Below are 19,012 nucleotides of genomic sequence, written 5' to 3' on the forward strand. Positions count from 1 at the left end.
CTTCAAAATTACCCTGTGTAAAATTAAATATTAATTGCTGGGATGAGATCCAAGACCTCCCCTTAGCTGATAATAAATTTCATATCCCTAAAGATATTGACATTTTAATTGGGTTTGACTATTTCTTTTCACTAATTAAAGAGGGTAGGATTATAAAGGACGGCAACCTCTTAGCTCAAAATAGCGTCTTTGGTTGGGTTATTTGTAATGGTTGTACTATGGACAAATCAGTCACGGTGTGTAATACAATGAGGCAAATTGGTGATGCAGAAGATCTTAATAAAGCCTTACGACTATTTTGGGAAGTCGAGAGCCTTAATATTACAAAAAAACCGGCTTTAGCTGTTGAAGATCAAAAGGTCGAAGATTTCTACCGTTCTACAACCATCCGAGCTGAAAGATATGCGGTGAGGTTGCCTTTTAAACAGTCCCCAGAGCTGGGAGAATCCTATACTGGAGCCTTAAGAAGATTTTATACTATGGAACGTAAGTTTAAATCTAACATTAATTTAAAAATTGCATATTCTGATTTTATGAGTGAATATATTTCATTGGGCCATATGGAACCTGTGCCTAACAATGAAATTAATCGCCCCGCTGCCAAAGTGTACTATTTGCCACACCATGCCGTGTTAAAAGATACAAGGCTTACCACAAAACTTCGTGTAGTATTTGATGGCTCTAGCAAATCATCAAACGGACAATCTCTAAATGATAATATACTAAGAGGCCCCGTCTTACAACAAGACCTGGTAGCAGTCCTACTGAGATATAGGTGCAAGAAATTTTGTTTTGCGGCTGATATAAAACAAATGTTTCGCATGATTGACATACCAGAGTGCGATCGTGATTATCAGAGAATTTTGTGGAGAAATAGTCCCAATGAAGAAATAAGACACTATAGACTTACTACAGTGACTTACGGTACGACCTCTGCCCCGTACCTGGCAATACGTACGCTTTTGCAATTAAAGGCAGATGAGAGTGAGCGCTTTCCACTAGCATGTGATGCCTTAGAAAATAGTTTTTACGTTGATGATTGTATGGCTGGCTCCAACACTATAAAGGATGCACAAAAATTAGCTGAAGAATTAAACCAGTTGCTTACGGCTGGCGGCTTTCGGTTGAGAAAATGGGCAACTAATGAAAGTAAAATTCTAACCAATATTCCTAAGGAAGATAAAATTGAAAGTATAGTAAACATACCAACAGATATGACTATATGTCTACTTGGTGTAATATGGAACCCTATTGTCGACTGTTTTTCTTACAAAGTTAAGGAAAAAGACTACAGCATTGATACTAAGAGAAAGTTGCTATCAGAAATTTCAAAAATCTTTGATCCCCTTGGCTGGATTTCACCGGTCATAATAGCGGTTAAAATAATTATGCAAAAACTTTGGTTAATTAGTATAGCCTGGGACGATGAGCTTCCTAGCGAAATTAAAACCTGTGCTGAGCAATTATTTTCTGAATTTTATTTACTGAATAATATTAATATTCCTAGAATTATTTTCTCGACAGAAACCAATATCACTTATCATGGATTTTGTGATGCTTCCAGTGCAGCCTATGCAGCCGTAGTGTATTGTTGTAAAACTTTAACAAATGGTGAGGTATCTACTAATATAGTGATGGCTAAAACGAAGGTGGCACCGATAACCATGATATCGATTCCCAGGCTGGAACTGTGTGCTGCATATCTCTTGGCACAACTTTTTGAGTATTTAATGCCCGTGCTGCGTATAGACACTAAAAGCATTGCATGTTGGTCAGATAGTAAAACTGTATTGGCATGGCTGTCATCCCATCCAACTAGATGGAAAACTTTTGTTGGTCATCGAACTGGGTACATTCTTGAAACCCTTCCTGATGTTAAATGGAGTTTCAACTAAATTAAATCCAGCTGATTGTGCTAGTAGTGGTGTTAAATCAATCTATCTAGTTGATAATCTAATGTGGTTTCATGGGCCATCCTTTCTACTAAAGGACCCATCGGAGTGGCCAGCACCTGTTAAAGAATTAAAAACTAATGAAGAATTACGCCTAGAAAAGCAGGTTGTTTTAACCACAACAAGTTGTGTTAGCATTATTGAGAGATTAAATACACGTATGTCGCGTTTCCCTAGTATGGTCCGAGCACTTGCCTATTACTATAGAGCATATAACAATTTTCGTTTTAAATCTAAAAATAAATCACCACTTCAGGTAAACGAGATAAGAGAAGCTGAAAATTAATTCTTTAAATACTATCAAGAAACGGAGTTTTCTGATGTTATATCATCCATTCAAAAAAGGGCACCTGTTACCAGCAAAAAAATAAAACGATTGTCACCCTTTTTAGATGAGCGTGGTATTTTGCGAGTAGGCGGCAGACTCAATAAAGCTAACTTGCCTTATGATAGTCAGCATCAAATCATACTCCATAAAGACAGCCCTATTGCATATAAAATTGTTCAGGACTGTCATCTAAAAAACTTACATGCTGGAATTACTTTACTCATTGCTACACTGCGTCAGATGTATTGGATAGTAGGTGCACGTGAACTTGCTAAGCGAATTTGTGATAAATGTCAAGTCTGTCAACGCTACAGGGCCAAGGCCAACTACCAACTTATGGGCGACCTTCCGAAATTTAGAGTAAATGCTGCCTATCCATTTTATGAAGTCGGTTGTGACTACGCAGGTCCTATAATGTATAAACAACATAATGGTGGCAAATCTCCTACAGCTAAAGCATACATCGCAGTATTTATTTGTCTAGTCACTAAAGCTGTACATCTCGAACTGGTCTCGGATTTAAGCTCGGGTGCCTTTCTGGCTGCTCTAGATAGATTCGTAGCCCGAAGGGGACTTTGTGGGCACATACACAGTGATAATGGCACCAACTTTCAAGGCGCTGCTAAGAAACTGGGAGAAATCTACAAAGCGGTAACGAACTTTGAATTTAATAATAATGTTTCAAATTTTCTATCCACTAAGGGCATTCAATGGCACTTTATACCACCAGCGGCACCACACTTTGGAGGTGCATGGGAGTCCACAGTGAAAAGTAAAAATAAAATATCACCTTCGGAGAACCATTGGTCAAGCTACCCTTAAATATAAAGAACTAACTACACTGTTAACAAGAATTGAAGCTGTCCTGAACTCCCGGCCGCTAGTCCAAGCTGACTCAGATGACCTACCATATATCACTCCGGGACACTTTTTAATTGGCAGACCCCTAAATGCTATGCCTGAGGTTGATATGACCCATCTTAAGACATCAGCTATTTCCAAGTGGAGACTTATTCAACAGCTTACAATATTTCTGGTCACGATGGTCAAATGATTATTTACTGTCGCTTCAACCTAAATCAAAATGGCTAAATGAAAAACCAAATTTACAAGTAGATGATGTCGTTCTGCTACGTGAAGATAATATACCCCCCGCATGCTGGAAACTTGGTCGAGTGATAGAAACCCAAGCTGGTTCAGATGGTCGAGTTAGAGTGGCCACTGTAAAGACTGAAACATCTACGTTTAAACTTCCGGTTACTAAACTGTATCCTTTACCCAAAGATGATTGAACTAAAATAGCTTCGTTCAAGGCTGGCGGAATGTTAACGACGTTTATTTATATTTTAATTTTTTATTGATTTGGTACAATATTATTTAATTATATTGTCTTATTCATTTTAAATCATCCCTCGTACATGAATTCTTGTGTTTCTTATTTTGCTTTACTTGTTGTTCTTTAAAGTAATTACGGTACAATCGTATAATGTTGAGTTATTTTATGTACGTTGTTGTTGTAAACATTAGAGTATAAGAGTTTTGTAATGTTGATGCACAAGTGGTTTGACCACTTGTTTTTTAAATAATAAATCAGTGTAAGATAAACAACGAAAGAAACAGCAAGGCTTTTAATTTGCGCGTACAGTGGGATTCGTTCTTAGAACACTAGCGTATGAACCTTTATTATTCATGGTTTGCGAGATTTGGGGGTGATGAGTATCAATTAGGTTCTTTGATTGCACAGGATAAATACTAGGTTTCTGTGTTAGTGTTCTTTTTACTATAGAATATACTGGGCATCCTCTGTAATTTACTTTTGAGTAGTTTTTGGATTTATCGCACTGCTTAGAACCGTGCAATTCTCCACACACCACGCAAACAGGGGGTAGTTTGCAATGTGCCCTAGTATGACCATATTCTTGACAGTTTAAACACTGGACGTGTCCCGATCTCTTATGTGGCTCTTCAATCGTAATTTTACGATGCAATAAATATTTTAAATTGTTAATTGGGTGTGTTTCATTTTTCTTGAGATTAACATCACCTGGTTCTAGTTCAACTCTAAACATTGGTTGGGGAATTTTCTCGTGATTTCTAATGTTGACTACATTTTTTATTTTAAACTTGTTATGTTCCAAAGCAGCCTTTATATCTTCAGGATCTACACAAGAGTCAATACCCTTAATAACAATTTGAAGCCCTTTGCTACTCTTCAATTGGTATGTGTAAAACTTTGTTTATTGTTTTCAAATTCGGTAACAACCTTACGGAATCATTTTCATGATTTACCTGTATCTTAGTCTCGCTTAAAAGGTACAACGTTAAAAGAATTTTAAAAATTTAAAAATTCTTGTAGTCATTCAGTTTTTAACAGGATGACTTAGGTAATGTTTAAACTGAATACATTAAAAGTATAGACACAGTTAACGATTTACTAATACTCGCCCTGTATTTAACAGGAAGTTTATAAATGTTTCGAATGAAAAGTTTTCACATATAATACATAAACGAGGTACAGGTTTTTGTTTTAGGGGGTGAATTAATTAGCAGGCGCTACTAAAAGTTTACTTTTGGTTACCATATTTCCATCAACAGCTATCAACGGCTAATTTTCTTTTGTACAAACACCTTTTGTAAACAAAGCGGGGGGTAATGAACGAGCTCGGTCACTTTGTTTGGCGGTCAAATACAAGCTGTCATCAACTCTTGTATTTTTGTTTTCTTTCGAATTTTCTTCAACATTCACAAACACATATGCATTTCTGCCGTTCATGCTAAGCCTGCGCTCACTATGATTACCACTTGAGAAACTTATAAAGAGTATTCTCTGTTTATTTTTATGCACTTGTGCTCTTTATTGGTGGAAAAAAGAAAACAAACACCAGAACGAAAATAATAAAAGATAACTTTAATTGGCACTTTTAATATTATATTTTATGACTTAATCAAAAAACGATTGTATATTTAAATATAATTTCGCGTTAAAGATATATATATATTCTTTTTTTTATATTTAATTTATTTTTAGCCGTCAATATCATCAAAAAAAACGAAATATTTGCGGAGATAGAAAAAAACACGTCCGTTTAGCTTAACTATACGCAATGTAATGGGCTGCATATTGAGTGTCGGTGTATGCAATTTGCATTTTATCGATGGCAAAATGGACAAATTTGTCTACCTAATATTATAAAGCAAAATTTAGAGTAAAGTGCGAAAAATTGGGTACACAAAACTTCTTTTTCTTTTATCAAGACTACGATCCCAAGCTCACATCAGGTGTTGCAAATCTTTGGTTGGTCCATAACTGTGCCAAACTTATTGAAACACCTGCACAGAGCCCAGACTTTAATGAAATTGAGCACCTTTGGGAGGAATTAGCTAGGAGAGCGCATTAAATAAAATTTAACACGTTAGTTCAGATAAAAGAGTCCTTACTGAAAGCATGGGCCTCAATAGATCCGGAAGTATGCCAAAACATGGTAAAATCGATTCAAAAGTGAATACGGGTCATTCGAGATAAAGGATATGGAACTAAATATTTATAGCCTGCTTTTGAATACCTATTGTACTCTGTCCGATTTTGTGTTTGACGCAAGAAATTGAGTTATTTTGGTTTTTATGCAAAAGTTTACAGTTTTAATTATGCAAATTTTAGTTTTTGTTATATTTTATAGATATAGGTATGTGGAGTGTAAATAGAAGCGAAAAAAAAACAATTTTTTTGGTACATCATTTCATGTTTAGAGCACATTTATATCAGACAAACGTTTGTCCGATTTTGCGTTGAGTCACTGTATGTACATCAAACTCAATTGAACGTTTGGTAAGATTTAGCTTAACTTCTAGAATTATGCTAGAATTTCGGAATTATGTTTAATTTATTCTGAAAAAGTTCTTAACCCATTTCGTTCCGAGATAATTTTTTATTTATTTTTAAAAAAAAATAACTTTTTTGGGGTAATTATGACCCCCTGATTGCAAATATCTGGGGCCTATTTCACTAAACTACAATTCTACAAGTTACAATTACAAATTAAATTCTTACAAGTGCTGTTGAATTATGTTTCATTAAAATTTTCACAACACTTGTAGCTTTTTGCACTTGTAAACTACAATTTCTACAACTGGAAGTTCTTGTACATATAATTTGCGATAATAATTTTACAATTCTTATTTATTATTACTCAAAATGTTAAAATATCCTATAAAAACGCAATATAACATATTTCAATAATATTTCTTATTTTTTAGACCCAGTATATCGGAAAATGTATTTTTTGGCCACGAAGGCTTCTTTTTATTAATATTAAATAAATAAGTAAATAAATAAAAAATGTGCGGAGACTGATAAAAATAAATACTGTTACGTTTTAACTTTTTCAAAACGTTGGTTTATTTCCTTTAAATAAACCGGATACTTTTGCTTGCAAATAAAAGCCGTTTAGTAGTTTGAAAATTGTAACAACTCTTTTTTTTATTTAAAATGTACAACAACAGAATTAAATAGTCAATCAATGTTTTTTATACACGTTTATAAATTCACAGAAATACAGACACACTTTATAATGTACACGAATTCACTTGAAAATACAGCACACTTTATGGCACTCAGTTGATGTTTATTCGAAAAGCGTCTCTGATAAACTCACTGCAACCTCTGCCACTATTTATAACACTGCCATCTTCACTCTAGATTGCTCTTTAACTGTCAAAGCTCGTTTATTCTAGAGCTTTCTAATACATACGCCATCTGTGATGTACTTTCTACAATGTTCTTTAACTGAATATACGGTCGCAGCGAACAGCGTTGCCATACTTACGATCAATGGTCAACTGAAAGCTTTTATTCAATGTTAATAATGCCCACAGATATGTTAGAGGCACTGCTATTTGAAAGCATTATGCAACTTTTAAATCAGCCGTTAAAATCGTTATATATGAATTCAAGTATAATTTCGTAACACTGACCCCCGCTTAAGCCTGTTCGTCCCGAATAGGCACAGATTCACTTCTCCCATAGGCAGCTTGTCATTTCAGATGTTCAACCTTAATTCCCGATATCGGTCTTCCACATTTCCGTATTCTATAAACCATGTCGTCCAATTTCTTAACTACCATATGTGGTCCTTTGCAGTGATTCATTAATTTGGATGACAAACCCATATTACAAGTTCACAATTATAAGTGTTTTTGCCTGTAAAATTGTGAACTTGTGACTTTTACAAGTCACAAGTCTACAAGTCATACTTCTACAAGTGGTTTTGTTTCACTAAACTAAATAAATATGATATATGAGTTGACAATTTATCGAAATAATGGAAAATCTGCGCTTATAAAAAACATGAATTAGGACCTTTCTATATTAAAGTAACGATTTATTTTTTTTTAAAATAGCTTTCATATGTAGTAGGTATAATATGGTCGAGCTTGACCGACTATACTTCCTTACTTGTTTTTTTCTTTTGCTTTTGGAAATAGCCACTTTGGAAATCTAAATATATATAGACAATTATAAATTAATACCCATAATTGCAATAGAAATTGTAGTTTACAAGTGCAAAAAGCTACAAGTGTTGTGAAAATTTTAATGAAACACAATTCATCAGCACTTGTAAGAATTAGACTTGTATTTGTAACTTGTAAACTTTTAGAATTGTAGTTTAGTGAAATGGGCTCCTGGTTTTCATTTGGTCATTTGTCATTTTAATTCGTCTCCGAACGAGTTCATGCATTTCTATTTCTGCTGATGCACCTTCTCATATCTAGGCACCCGGCCTCATGGTCTTTTCTCTGCGGGACAGACCAAGCACTCCAACAGAAACCATTCTGTCGTTGCAGTGTTCAACGAGGGCCTCCATTGTTACATGTCCACTTATCACATCCGCTGGTTCCAACACCAACAAACCATAGTCTATACAATACTCCACTTCCTCACTGGCCCATACCAAATCCTCTGACTGCGGTGGCAACCTTTTGTGCTCAACAAAAACTAACTTTCTTACTTGAGACTTGCCCTCATATCCGACGTCAAGGGGTATTTTAACATTCGCCAATTCATGACTTTTTGTCCCATATCCAAAGTAATGCTGTGACTAATCATGAAGTCTGCACCAATGATTACTTCGTTCACAATATCGGCAACAACAAAGACATAATTTACGCTAATACCACCAATAGTTAGTTTCACATTAACTTTACCATGGACAGCGGCAGGCTCTCCAGTAACGGTGCGTAGACTTACATTGCAAATTGGTTCCATCGATTTCTTTACTAAATCTGTTCTGATGATAGACTGCGACGCTCCCGTGTCCATAGTGAGGACTACGCTGCCGACCGTTGATGTACTCACTAGCAGTAAGATTGTTATTTTCCTGCTGCAGTACGATATGGAGATGGTAGGGCCATCAGGTGTGGGTGTCAGATCCTGTCCCTCAGTGCTAGCTCGCTTTAAAGGTGGTTCCTGTAATGCTTGATGATTCGCCAGTTGGTTATTTCTTGATGCTGAGACATATCTGATTCGCTTTCTTGGTGCTCTGCAGTTTCGCTGAATGTGACCCATTTTTCCACAGTTATAACATTTGACATTGTATTTAGTTTGTCTGTTACTTAAAGCCTCCAAAACTGCCTCTTTTAATTCCCTTAATTCGTTGACCATACTTCTATCATTTTCAGCGACAACCTCGATTAACCGCACATTACACATCTCGGGCTTTGAAATTATCTTTGCTGTTTCTTTTACCAGCGCGAATGAGACGGTTTCAAAGAATGATGACTTTGGTGTGGCACATACCGCATATTTTTTCTCTGGATCACGAATACCATTCACAAATGCCTCTATCTTCAAATGCTATGGTTCTCCATAGCAAAATCGGATGGTTCTCCCCTGGATAAATAAGCTGTAGCAAACGTTCAATTTCCGTCGCAAAGTCTTGTAGCGTCTCATTGGGTTTCTGAACTCTACCACGCAATTCCATTCGGTACAATTCTTTTTTATGTTCGCCACCGTACTTACGTTGTAGCGACTCCATTATGTCATCATAACAATTTCTGTTGCTCGCTGGCACGCTTTCAAGAACTACCGCTGCATTTCCTTTTAAGGCCAAAATCAACTCGATAGTATTTTCTTCGTCTTTCCACATGTTTCTAATGGCAACCGTATCAAACGATGTTTCTAAAATAAATCGCACCGGTCCATCTTGGCATTGAAGATTATTAACCTTTGTTTCTAGGTCATGCAGTTTTTGATTAACACCATTTTCTAAATCTGACACCTTTTGGTCAATGATATACATTTCCTGAATTTTCTCATCTGTAGCTCGAGAGGATTCTTGAAGTTTCGCTTCCATTTCAGCTAAGTGTTTGATAGTTTCTTTGACTTCAGCTTTAACTTCAGCACGAAGTTTCTCGTTGTTGGCAAGAGGTTTGTCATTTTTGACTCGAGTAGTTTCTAAGATGGTTCTAGAATTTTCGTTCAATTTCGCTTCCAGGTTCTCGTTGTTTATTTTATTAGTTTCTTGAAGTTTCATTTGCATTCCTTCCATCTTTTCCATCATAACCGCAAACATTGTGCTTAAATCCATGCTGCTTGTTGCTGAACGTGTAGAAACTTCCTTATACTCGAATTCGTAAGCACCGATGTCAATATCGCGCAGCTGGAACTCGTCTATCAGCCTCTTCTGCAATTCTGCCTTGTTACCTGCTGTTGGTAGCTCCAACTTACTCAATTCTTTCTTGAGTTGTTTAACTTTTAGTTCCTCAACCTGCATGCTTATTATTTTGCAATCCCACTTCTGACACCAATTGTTACGTTTTAACCTTTTCAAAACGTTGTTTTATTTCCTTTAAATAAACCGGATACTTTTGATTGCAAATAAAAGCCGTTTAGTAGTTTGAAAATTGTAACAACTCTTTATTTATTTAAAATGTACACGAATTCACTTGAAAAACACAGCACTCAGTTGATGTTTATTCGAAAAGCGTCTCTGATAAACTCACTAACGACTGCAAACTCTGCCACTATTTATAACACTGCCATCTGTACTCTAGATTGCTCTTTAACTGTCTAGAGCTTTCTAATGCATACGCCATCTGTGGTGTACTTTCTACAATGTTCTTTAACTGAATATTCGAATTCGAATATACGGTGGCAGCAAACAGCGTTGCCATACTTACGATCAGTGGTCAACTGAAAGCTTTTATTCAATGTTAATAATGCCCACAGATATGTTAGAGGCACTGCTATTTGAAAGCATTATGCTACTTTTAAATCAGCCGTTAAAATCGTTATATTTGAATTCAAGTACAATTTCGTAACACTGCCTCCGCTTAAGCCTGTTCGTCCCGAATAGGCATAGATTCACTTCTCGCATAGGCAGCTAGTCGTTCCAGATGTACGAACTTCATTTTAGATCTCGGGTTTCTACATTTCCATATTCTATAAACCATGTCGTCCAATTTCTTAACTACCCTATGTGGGCCTTTGCAGTGATTCCTCAATTTGGATGACAAACCCTTATTAGTTGTGAGCTATAACTGGTTTTCATTTGGTCATTTGTCATTTTTATTCGTCTCCGAATGAGTTCATGCATTTCTTTTTCTGCTGAAGCACCTTCATCCATCTTGGAAATAATGTTTTTATCGGGAAATAAATATAAATTACACCTGTTTTTTATTAACGCGAAAGGACGCTTTTATTTTAATAATATTAAATAAAAAAAAAATCAAAACATAAACAAAAAGACAAATAAGTAAAGAAAGTTCTTTATTTCTATTTTGAAAATTTTTTGTGCATTATCTATTAAATAAAGATCAAGAGTGTTAACTAAATTATTTACAACTACTCTTAAATGAGTCTCTTCCATGAAAACAGTGAGCGAAGGTTGAGTGTAAACGGCAGGAGTGCATACGTAACAGTTAATGCAGATGAAAAAAATATAAACAAAACAAACAGACTGCCAAGCCAAGCCTTTTTACCGTGCTCGTTCCTGTTCCCCCGCATCGACAACAACAAATAATTGTCAAACGAAAGAAAATTCAACAGCTGTTCCAGAAAATAACAATCTTTTACTTATGCCTGAAAGTATGCTAGCTATATCAGCTTCAGAAACGAAATTCACCACACTGACTACAAATAAAATTAACCCATTAAGCGGCGCTTTACCCAAGATTGGTCAACCGTTAAATAAAGATAATAAATCCCAAATACAGGTTGGAATGGACCGGTATATTACAGTATTAAAACTGGCACGAAGTCCCAAGTCTTCGAAAGCGGCACCCTTGGCTAAATTATATAAGGATAGTGAACCTGCTAGACTAAACAATGAAAATCGTTTTTCTATTCTGGAATCTGAAACAGATGAACCAGTAAATAAAAATAAAAATAATTCAAATTCACTGGTTCAGAGCCTAATCACATTAATAGGAGAGAACTCTTTTTACGTTATCCCAATCAAGAAAGACACGATTCATGAAACTAAAATACAGGTCAATAGTGAAAACGATTATAGAAAGGTTGTAACATATTTTGAAACTCAAAAGAAAAGTTTTTACACTTATCAGCTGAAAGGAAGCAAGGGTCTACAAGTTGTAATAAAGGGTATTGACTATAATGTTGAACCACTCGAAATAAAGCAAAGCTTTAAGACAAAAAATGTGATAAATATTAGAAATCGCGAAAAAAAAATCCCAACCACTCTTCCGTGTTGAACTTGAACCCGGTGACATAAACCTGAAAAAAAATGAAACACATCCCATATATAACCTGAAGTACTTATTGCATCGTAAAATTATGGTAGAAGAACCACACAAACAATTTGGCCCCGTCCAATGTATGAATTGCCAATAATATGGACACACCAAGGCATATTGGAAATTGCTACCAGTATGTGTTATTTGCGGGGAGTTGCATAAGACATCCCAATGTAACAAATCCAAAAATGATCCTAAAATAAAAAATGCAGCAATTGCGGAGGTAACCACACAGCAAACTGCAGGGGTTGTCTGTCTACTCAATTGTTAAAAAATCACAAAGCCAGAAACCAAAGATTTTCAAACGCCAATTTACATGATGCAATAAATGCTTAAGATGCAATCAATGTTATTGCAGGCTGTGCTTAACAGACCATGAACTGCCTAAGAATATGTTTTTGGAATGCAAACGGCATACGCCAACACAAAACGAACTCGAATATTTTTTAAGAAACCAACAAATTGATGTAATGCTGGTTTCTGAAACTTATTTGACGTCCAGAAGTTCATTTCGAATAAATGGATATGTAATATATGACACCAAAGATCCCAGAGGTAGAGCATGCGGAGGCTCGGCAATTTTAATAAAAATTCGAATCAAACACTACTTAATGTGTGATTGTTGTGAAGATCTTCAAGCTACTACAATCTGTCTTGAAGATTTTCATAGAAACTTAGTGATTTCATCGATATACTCACCCCCTAGATTTACAATTACAGAAAGTCAATATAATAGATTTTTTAAATCACTAGGCCCCCGTTTCCTGGCTGCTGGCGATTATAATGCTAAAGACACATTCTGGGGATCACGACTGATTACCCCTAAAGGTCGTGTTTCGTTCGATACAATTTCTAAAATGGATTTGAATGTGCTTTCGAGAGGCCAACCTACTTACTGGCCTACTGACCCACGAAAAATACCGGATGTTATAGATTTTAGCGTGATGAAAAATATCCCTAGAGAAATGATTCAAATTGAATCCTCGCTGGAACTATCTTCAGATCACTCACCCACTATTGTTACTTTATTGAGCCCCTAGAAATTGTATCCCCGACTGGTAATTTAGCGATGGCAGGCACAAGAATAAATTGGCTCAAATATAAAAAATACCTCAGTACACATTGCTTGGAAAACATACCGCTAAGAACACCAGAAAACATCGATCACTCTCTTATCCATTTCGATAAAAATCTCAAACTGGCTGCTCAACATGCTACATAAACCCCCGACAAAAAAGATATACTAGAATTAATTCTGCAGATGTCGAACGGCTCTTAAATGAAAAAAGAAAAATCGAAGCTTAAAGATTGTATAAAATCGAAGCTTAAAGATTGTATAAAAAGACTTAAAAAGCTCTTGGAATTTCGAAAAATGGAATCATTGAATAAATATTTAGAAAGCCTGGACGCAACCCCGCAATCGGATTACTCATTATGGCGAGCAACAAAAAGTCTTAAAAGACCCGTTATATGTAAGTCCCCCTTGTGAAATTCAAGTGGTGTTTGGGCAAGAAATGATACTGAAAAGGGAATCTGTTTGTTAATCATTTAAAAAAAGTATTTACACCGAACACATCAAACGAAGCAATTGAGTTGCCACCTGTTGCACCTCATTTTGGAGCAGCCGTACCCCTAAGTTTTGAGATTCGAGAGATCGAAAATGCTATTGCCGATTTAAATCCCAAGAAAGCGCCTGGTATGGACAAGATCAGCAACGGATAGCAATAAAAATAATTCTTTTTATTTTTAATGCTATATTACGACTTGAATATTATCCTCCAGAATGGAAGGTTTCACTGGTTACCATGATACCCAAGCCGGGAAAAGATCACACAAAAGTAGAATCATACAGACCCATCAGCCAAACAAACCCATAGACTTGTAAACATGGTGAGAAAAGCGTTTGAAGAAAAGAAATACTGTTCCGCACTCTTCGTCGACATCTCTCAAGCGTTTGATAAGGTATGGCATGCTGGATTAATATACAAATTGAGTCAAAATTTACCCGCAAACACACATAAGCTGTTGGAAAGCTATTTAACTGGTCGAACTTTTAAGGTTAAAGAGGGAAACTGTTTAAGTACTGCACAACCCATTGAAGCTGGAGTTCCCCAAGGCAGTATCCTGGGACCTTTTTTTATATTTGATATATTCGTCTGATATGCCATCTAACAATCGCACTCATACATCAACATTTGCTGATGATACTGCTATTCTAAGCATTCATGAAAACCCTCCACAGGCGTCTCGTTACTTACAAAACCACATATTTGAATTAGAACAAGTAAGAGTGCTATATTCGGCTGTGCCGAATCTTATATACCCTTCACCAAATTATACTTCAAAATTTTAAATATTTTTAGGTAAACAAAATTTATTTTTTTTCCAGTTGTTTTTTGAATTTTTTGGAAAAAATTTTTTTTTTTTTTTTTTTAGTTTTTAAAATTTTTATTTTTTTAAATTTTAAAAATTTTTTTTTTGTTTTTTCAATTTTTTTTTTTTAAAAAAAAAAATTCGGGTTCAAAATTTTTTTCCCGATTTTGACCCATTGTAGGTCCAACTTACTATGGTCTTATATACGTCGTTGCAAATGTCTTTGAAATATCTATCATTAGATATCCATATTGTCTATATTAATGTCTTAGTAATCCAGATATAGGTAAAAAAATAGGTAAAAAATCGAGGTTGTCTTGGTTTTTTCCTCATATCTCAGCCATTTGTGGACCGATTTTGCTGATTTTAAATAGCAAAATTCTCGAAAGCATGTCTGACAGAATTATTGAAGATTTGGATCCCGAAGATATCTGGGGTCTTCAGAAAACTGATTTCAACAGACAGACAGACAGACGGACGGACAGGCAGACAGACAGACAGACAGACAGACAGACAGACAGACAGACAGACAGACAGACAGACAGACAGACAGACAGACAGACAGACAGACAGACAGACAGACAGACAGACAGACAGACAGACAGACAGACAGACAGACAGACAGACAGACAGACAGACAGACAGACAGACAGACAGACAGACAGACAGACAGACAGACATGGCTTAATCGACTCCGCTATCTATAAGGATCCAGAATATATATACTTTATAGGGTCGGAAATGAAAAATGTAGAAATCACAAACGGAATGACAAACTTATATATACCCTTCTCACGAAGGTGAAGGGTATAAAAATGGTTAAAACAATGGAAAATTAAAGTCAACGAGCAAAAATGTACATACATAACATTTACATTGCGTAGAGTATCATGCCCCCCTATTCATATCAATAACCAAACAATAATTCAACAATCGGAAGTGAAATACCTCGGAATACATCTCGATCGTCGCCTTACATGGAAAATTCATATAGATGCAAAGTTGATTCAAATGAAATTGAAATCATTTCAAATTAATTGGATTATTGGTAGAAACTCTACGCTTAGTTTAGATTGTAAACTTCTACTTTACAACATGAGCATAAAACCGATATGGTGTTATGGCATACAGCTATGGGGCACGGCCTCAGCGTCAAATGTAGAAAAGACGCCAAAACAAGTTTCTAAGAATGATTACAGTTGCCCCCTGGTATATCAAAAACGCGAATATACACAAAGATCTAAACGTGCCCATTGTAAAAACTGAAGTCTCGAAAAATGTAAAAAAATATTTAAAAAAACTTGAAGTTCACCCAAACCCGCTGGATCGCAACATATTAGATAACCGTGGCCACACTCGATTAAGAAGGAGGGACACAGCAGACCTAATCTAGAAGGAAGAATGCCAATTTAACTAAAACAACCATGAATACAAAATTTTTTCGTCCGGCACTGGCTGGACTAATTAAATAATAATTATTAGATATAAGATTTGAACCACTTATTGTTAGTTCATTAAATAATGAAGATACAATAAATAAATGAAAAAAAAAATCTTGGAACCCGGCCTGATGATCTTTTCTCTGAGGGACAGACCAAGCACTCCAGCAGGAAGCATTCCGTCGTTGCAGTGTTCAACGAGGGCCTCCATTGTTACATGGCCACTTTTCACATCTCATTGTTCCAACACCAACAAACCATTTTCTATACAATCTTCCACTTCCTCACGATCCCATAGCAAATCCTCTGACTGCAAAACTAGCTTTCTTACTTGAGACTTAATTTTCTTAATTTTAACATTTCGCCAATTCATGACTTTTTGTCCCACATCCAAAGTAATGCTGTGACTAATAATAAAATCTGCACCAATGATTACTTCGTCCGCAATATCGGCAACAACAAAGACATGATTTACGCTAATACCACCAATAGTTAGTTTCACATTAACTTTACCATGAACAGCGGTGCGTAGACTTACATTGCAAATTGGTTCCATCGATTTCTTTACTAAATCTGTTCTGATGATAGACTGCGAAGCTCCCGTGTCCATTTTCCTGCTGCAGTACTGATATTTAGATGGTAGGGCCATCAGGTGTGGGTGTCAGATCCTGTCCCTCAGTGCTAGCTCGCTTTAAAGGTGGCTCCTGTAATGCTTGATGATTCGCCAGCTGGTTATTTCTTGATGGTGAAACATATCTGATTCGCTTTCTTGGTGCTCTGCAGTTTCGCTGAATGTGACCCATTTTTCCACAGTTATAACATATAACTTTGTCTTTAGTTTATCTCTTAGTTAAAGCCTTTAAAACTGCCTCTTTTAATTCCTATAATTTATTGACCATACTTCTATCATTTTCAGCGACAACCTCGATTTTCCGCACATTACACATCTGGGGCTGTGAAATTATCTTTGCTGTTTCTTGTACCAGCGCGAATGAGATGGTTTCAAAGAATGATGACTTTGGTGTGGCACATACCTCATATTTTATATCTGGATCGCGAATACCATTCACAAATGCCTCTATATTCAAATGCTCCAAAATCGGATGGTTCTCCCCTGGATAAATAAGCTGTAGCAAACGCTCGATTTCCATCACAAAATCTTGCAATGTCTCATTAGCCTTCTGCACTCTGCCACGCAATTCCATTCGGTATAATTCTTTTTTATGTTCGCCACCGTACTTACGTTGTAGCGCCTCCATTATGTCATCATAACAATTTCTGTTGCATGCTGGCACGCTTTCAAGTACTACCGCTGCATTTCCTTTTAAGGCCAAAATCAACTCGATAGCTTTTTCTTCGTCTTTCCACATGTTTCTAATGGCAACCGTATCAAACTGGTACTTGAACACATTAAATGGTGTGGTGCCATCAAAACTAGGAGCCTTTATTCTACTCGATGTTTCTGAAATAACTCGAACCGGTCCATCTTGGCATTGAAGATTATTAACTTTTATTTGCAGATCGTGCAGTTTATTGTCGACTTCAATCTCTAAGTCGGTGAGTTTTATATTGACGTCTATGGCTTGTATTTCTAAACAGCTTTCAAAGTCGGATACCTTTTTCTCAATGCCACCCACTCTGCTGTTTATAACTTCCGATATTTGCTGAATTTTCTCATCTGTTGTTCTAGAAGATTCTTGAAGTTTCGCTTCCATTTCCGCTAAGTGTTTAATAATTTCTTTGACTTCAGTTTTAACCTCAGAACGAAGTTTCTCATTGTCGGCAAGAAGTTTCTCGTTGTTGACTCTAGAAGTTTCTTAAATTTCAGCTAACAGCTTCTCGTTATTAGCTCTAGAAGTTTCATTGGCTTATTTAAATTTCTCCATCATAGCAGCGAACATTGTGGATAAATCCATGCTGCTTGTTGTTGCACGTGCAGAAACTTAATTTTTTCTTTATACTCGAATTCATAAGCTCCAATGTCAATATCACGCCGCTTAAATTCATCTATGAGCCTTCTCTGCAATTCTGCCTTGTTACCTGTAGTTGGTAGCTCCAACTTACTCAGTTCTTTCTTGAGTTGTTCAACTTTTAGTTCTTCAAACTTCATGCTTATTATTTTGCAATCCCACTTCTGACACCAATTGTTACGTTTTAACCTTTTCAATACGTTTGCTTATTTCCTTTAAATAAACCGGATACTTTTGATTGCAAATAAAAGCCGTTTAGTAGTTTGAAAATTGTAACAACTCTTTTTTTATTTAAAATGTACAACAACAGAATTAAATAGTCACTCATTGTTTTTTATACACGTTTATAAATTCGCAGAAATACAGACACACTTTATAATGTACACGAATTCACTTGAAAAACACAGCACACTTTAAGGCACTCAGTGTTTATTCGAATAGCGTCTCTGATAAACTAACTAACGACTACAACCTCTGCCACTATTTATAACACTGCCATCTGCACTCTAGATTGCTCTTTAACTGTCAAAGTTCGTATATTCCAGAGCTTTCTAAAACATACGACATCTGTGGTGTACTTTCTACAATGTTCTTTAACTGAATATTCGAATATACGGTCGCAGCAAACAGCGTTGCCATACTTACAATCATTGGTCAACTGAAAGCTTTTATTCAATGTTAATAATGCCCACAGATATTACATCTATTACAGCACTGCTATTTGAAAGCATTATGCTACTTTTAAATCAGCCGTTAAAATCGTTATATTTGAATTCAAGTACAATTTCGTAACACTGCCTCCGCTTAAGCCTGTTCGTCCCGAATAGGCATAGATTCACTTCTCCCATAGGCAGCTAGTCGTTCCAGATGTACGACCTTCATTTTAGATCTCGGGCTTCCACATTTCCATATTCTATAAACCATGTCGTCCAATTTCTTAACTACCCTATGTGGGCCTTTGCAGTGATTCCTCAATTTGGATGACAAACCCTTATTAGTTGTGAGCTATATCTGGTTTTCATTTGGTAATATGTCATTTTTATTCGCCTCAGAATGAGTTCATGCATTTCTTTTTAATTTTCTTAATTTTAACATTTCGCCAATTCATGACTTTGTCCCATATCCAAAGTAATGCTGTGACTAATAATAAAATCTGCACCAATGATTACTTCGTCCGCAATATCGGCAACAACAAAGACA

At 36.0% G+C, this 19,012-nt stretch overlaps 2 protein-coding genes across 2 annotated transcripts; one reads left to right on the top strand and one right to left on the bottom strand.

Annotated features, from left to right (window-relative positions):
* The first annotated feature begins 248 nt into the window (after nucleotides 1–248).
* On the top strand, nucleotides 249–3,572 carry LOC135950640 (uncharacterized). The gene is made up of 4 exons (XM_065500171.1): nucleotides 249–1,767; nucleotides 1,820–2,110; nucleotides 2,345–3,052; nucleotides 3,397–3,572. Exons 1-4 carry the CDS (start codon nucleotides 249–251, stop codon nucleotides 3,570–3,572), a joined length of 2,694 nt encoding a protein of 897 aa, XP_065356243.1.
* A 336-nt stretch (nucleotides 3,573–3,908) lies between these two features.
* On the bottom strand, nucleotides 3,909–9,863 carry LOC135950641 (uncharacterized). Its single transcript, XM_065500172.1, has 2 exons — nucleotides 9,363–9,863; nucleotides 3,909–4,490 (listed from the first exon to the last, which is right to left on the bottom strand). Exons 1-2 carry the CDS (start codon nucleotides 9,861–9,863, stop codon nucleotides 3,909–3,911), a joined length of 1,083 nt encoding a protein of 360 aa, XP_065356244.1.
* Between the last annotated feature and the right edge of the window lie 9,149 nt (nucleotides 9,864–19,012).

This window comes from Calliphora vicina, chromosome 2, assembly GCF_958450345.1.
Source record: "Calliphora vicina chromosome 2, idCalVici1.1, whole genome shotgun sequence".
Lineage (NCBI taxonomy): Eukaryota > Metazoa > Arthropoda > Insecta > Diptera > Calliphoridae > Calliphora > Calliphora vicina.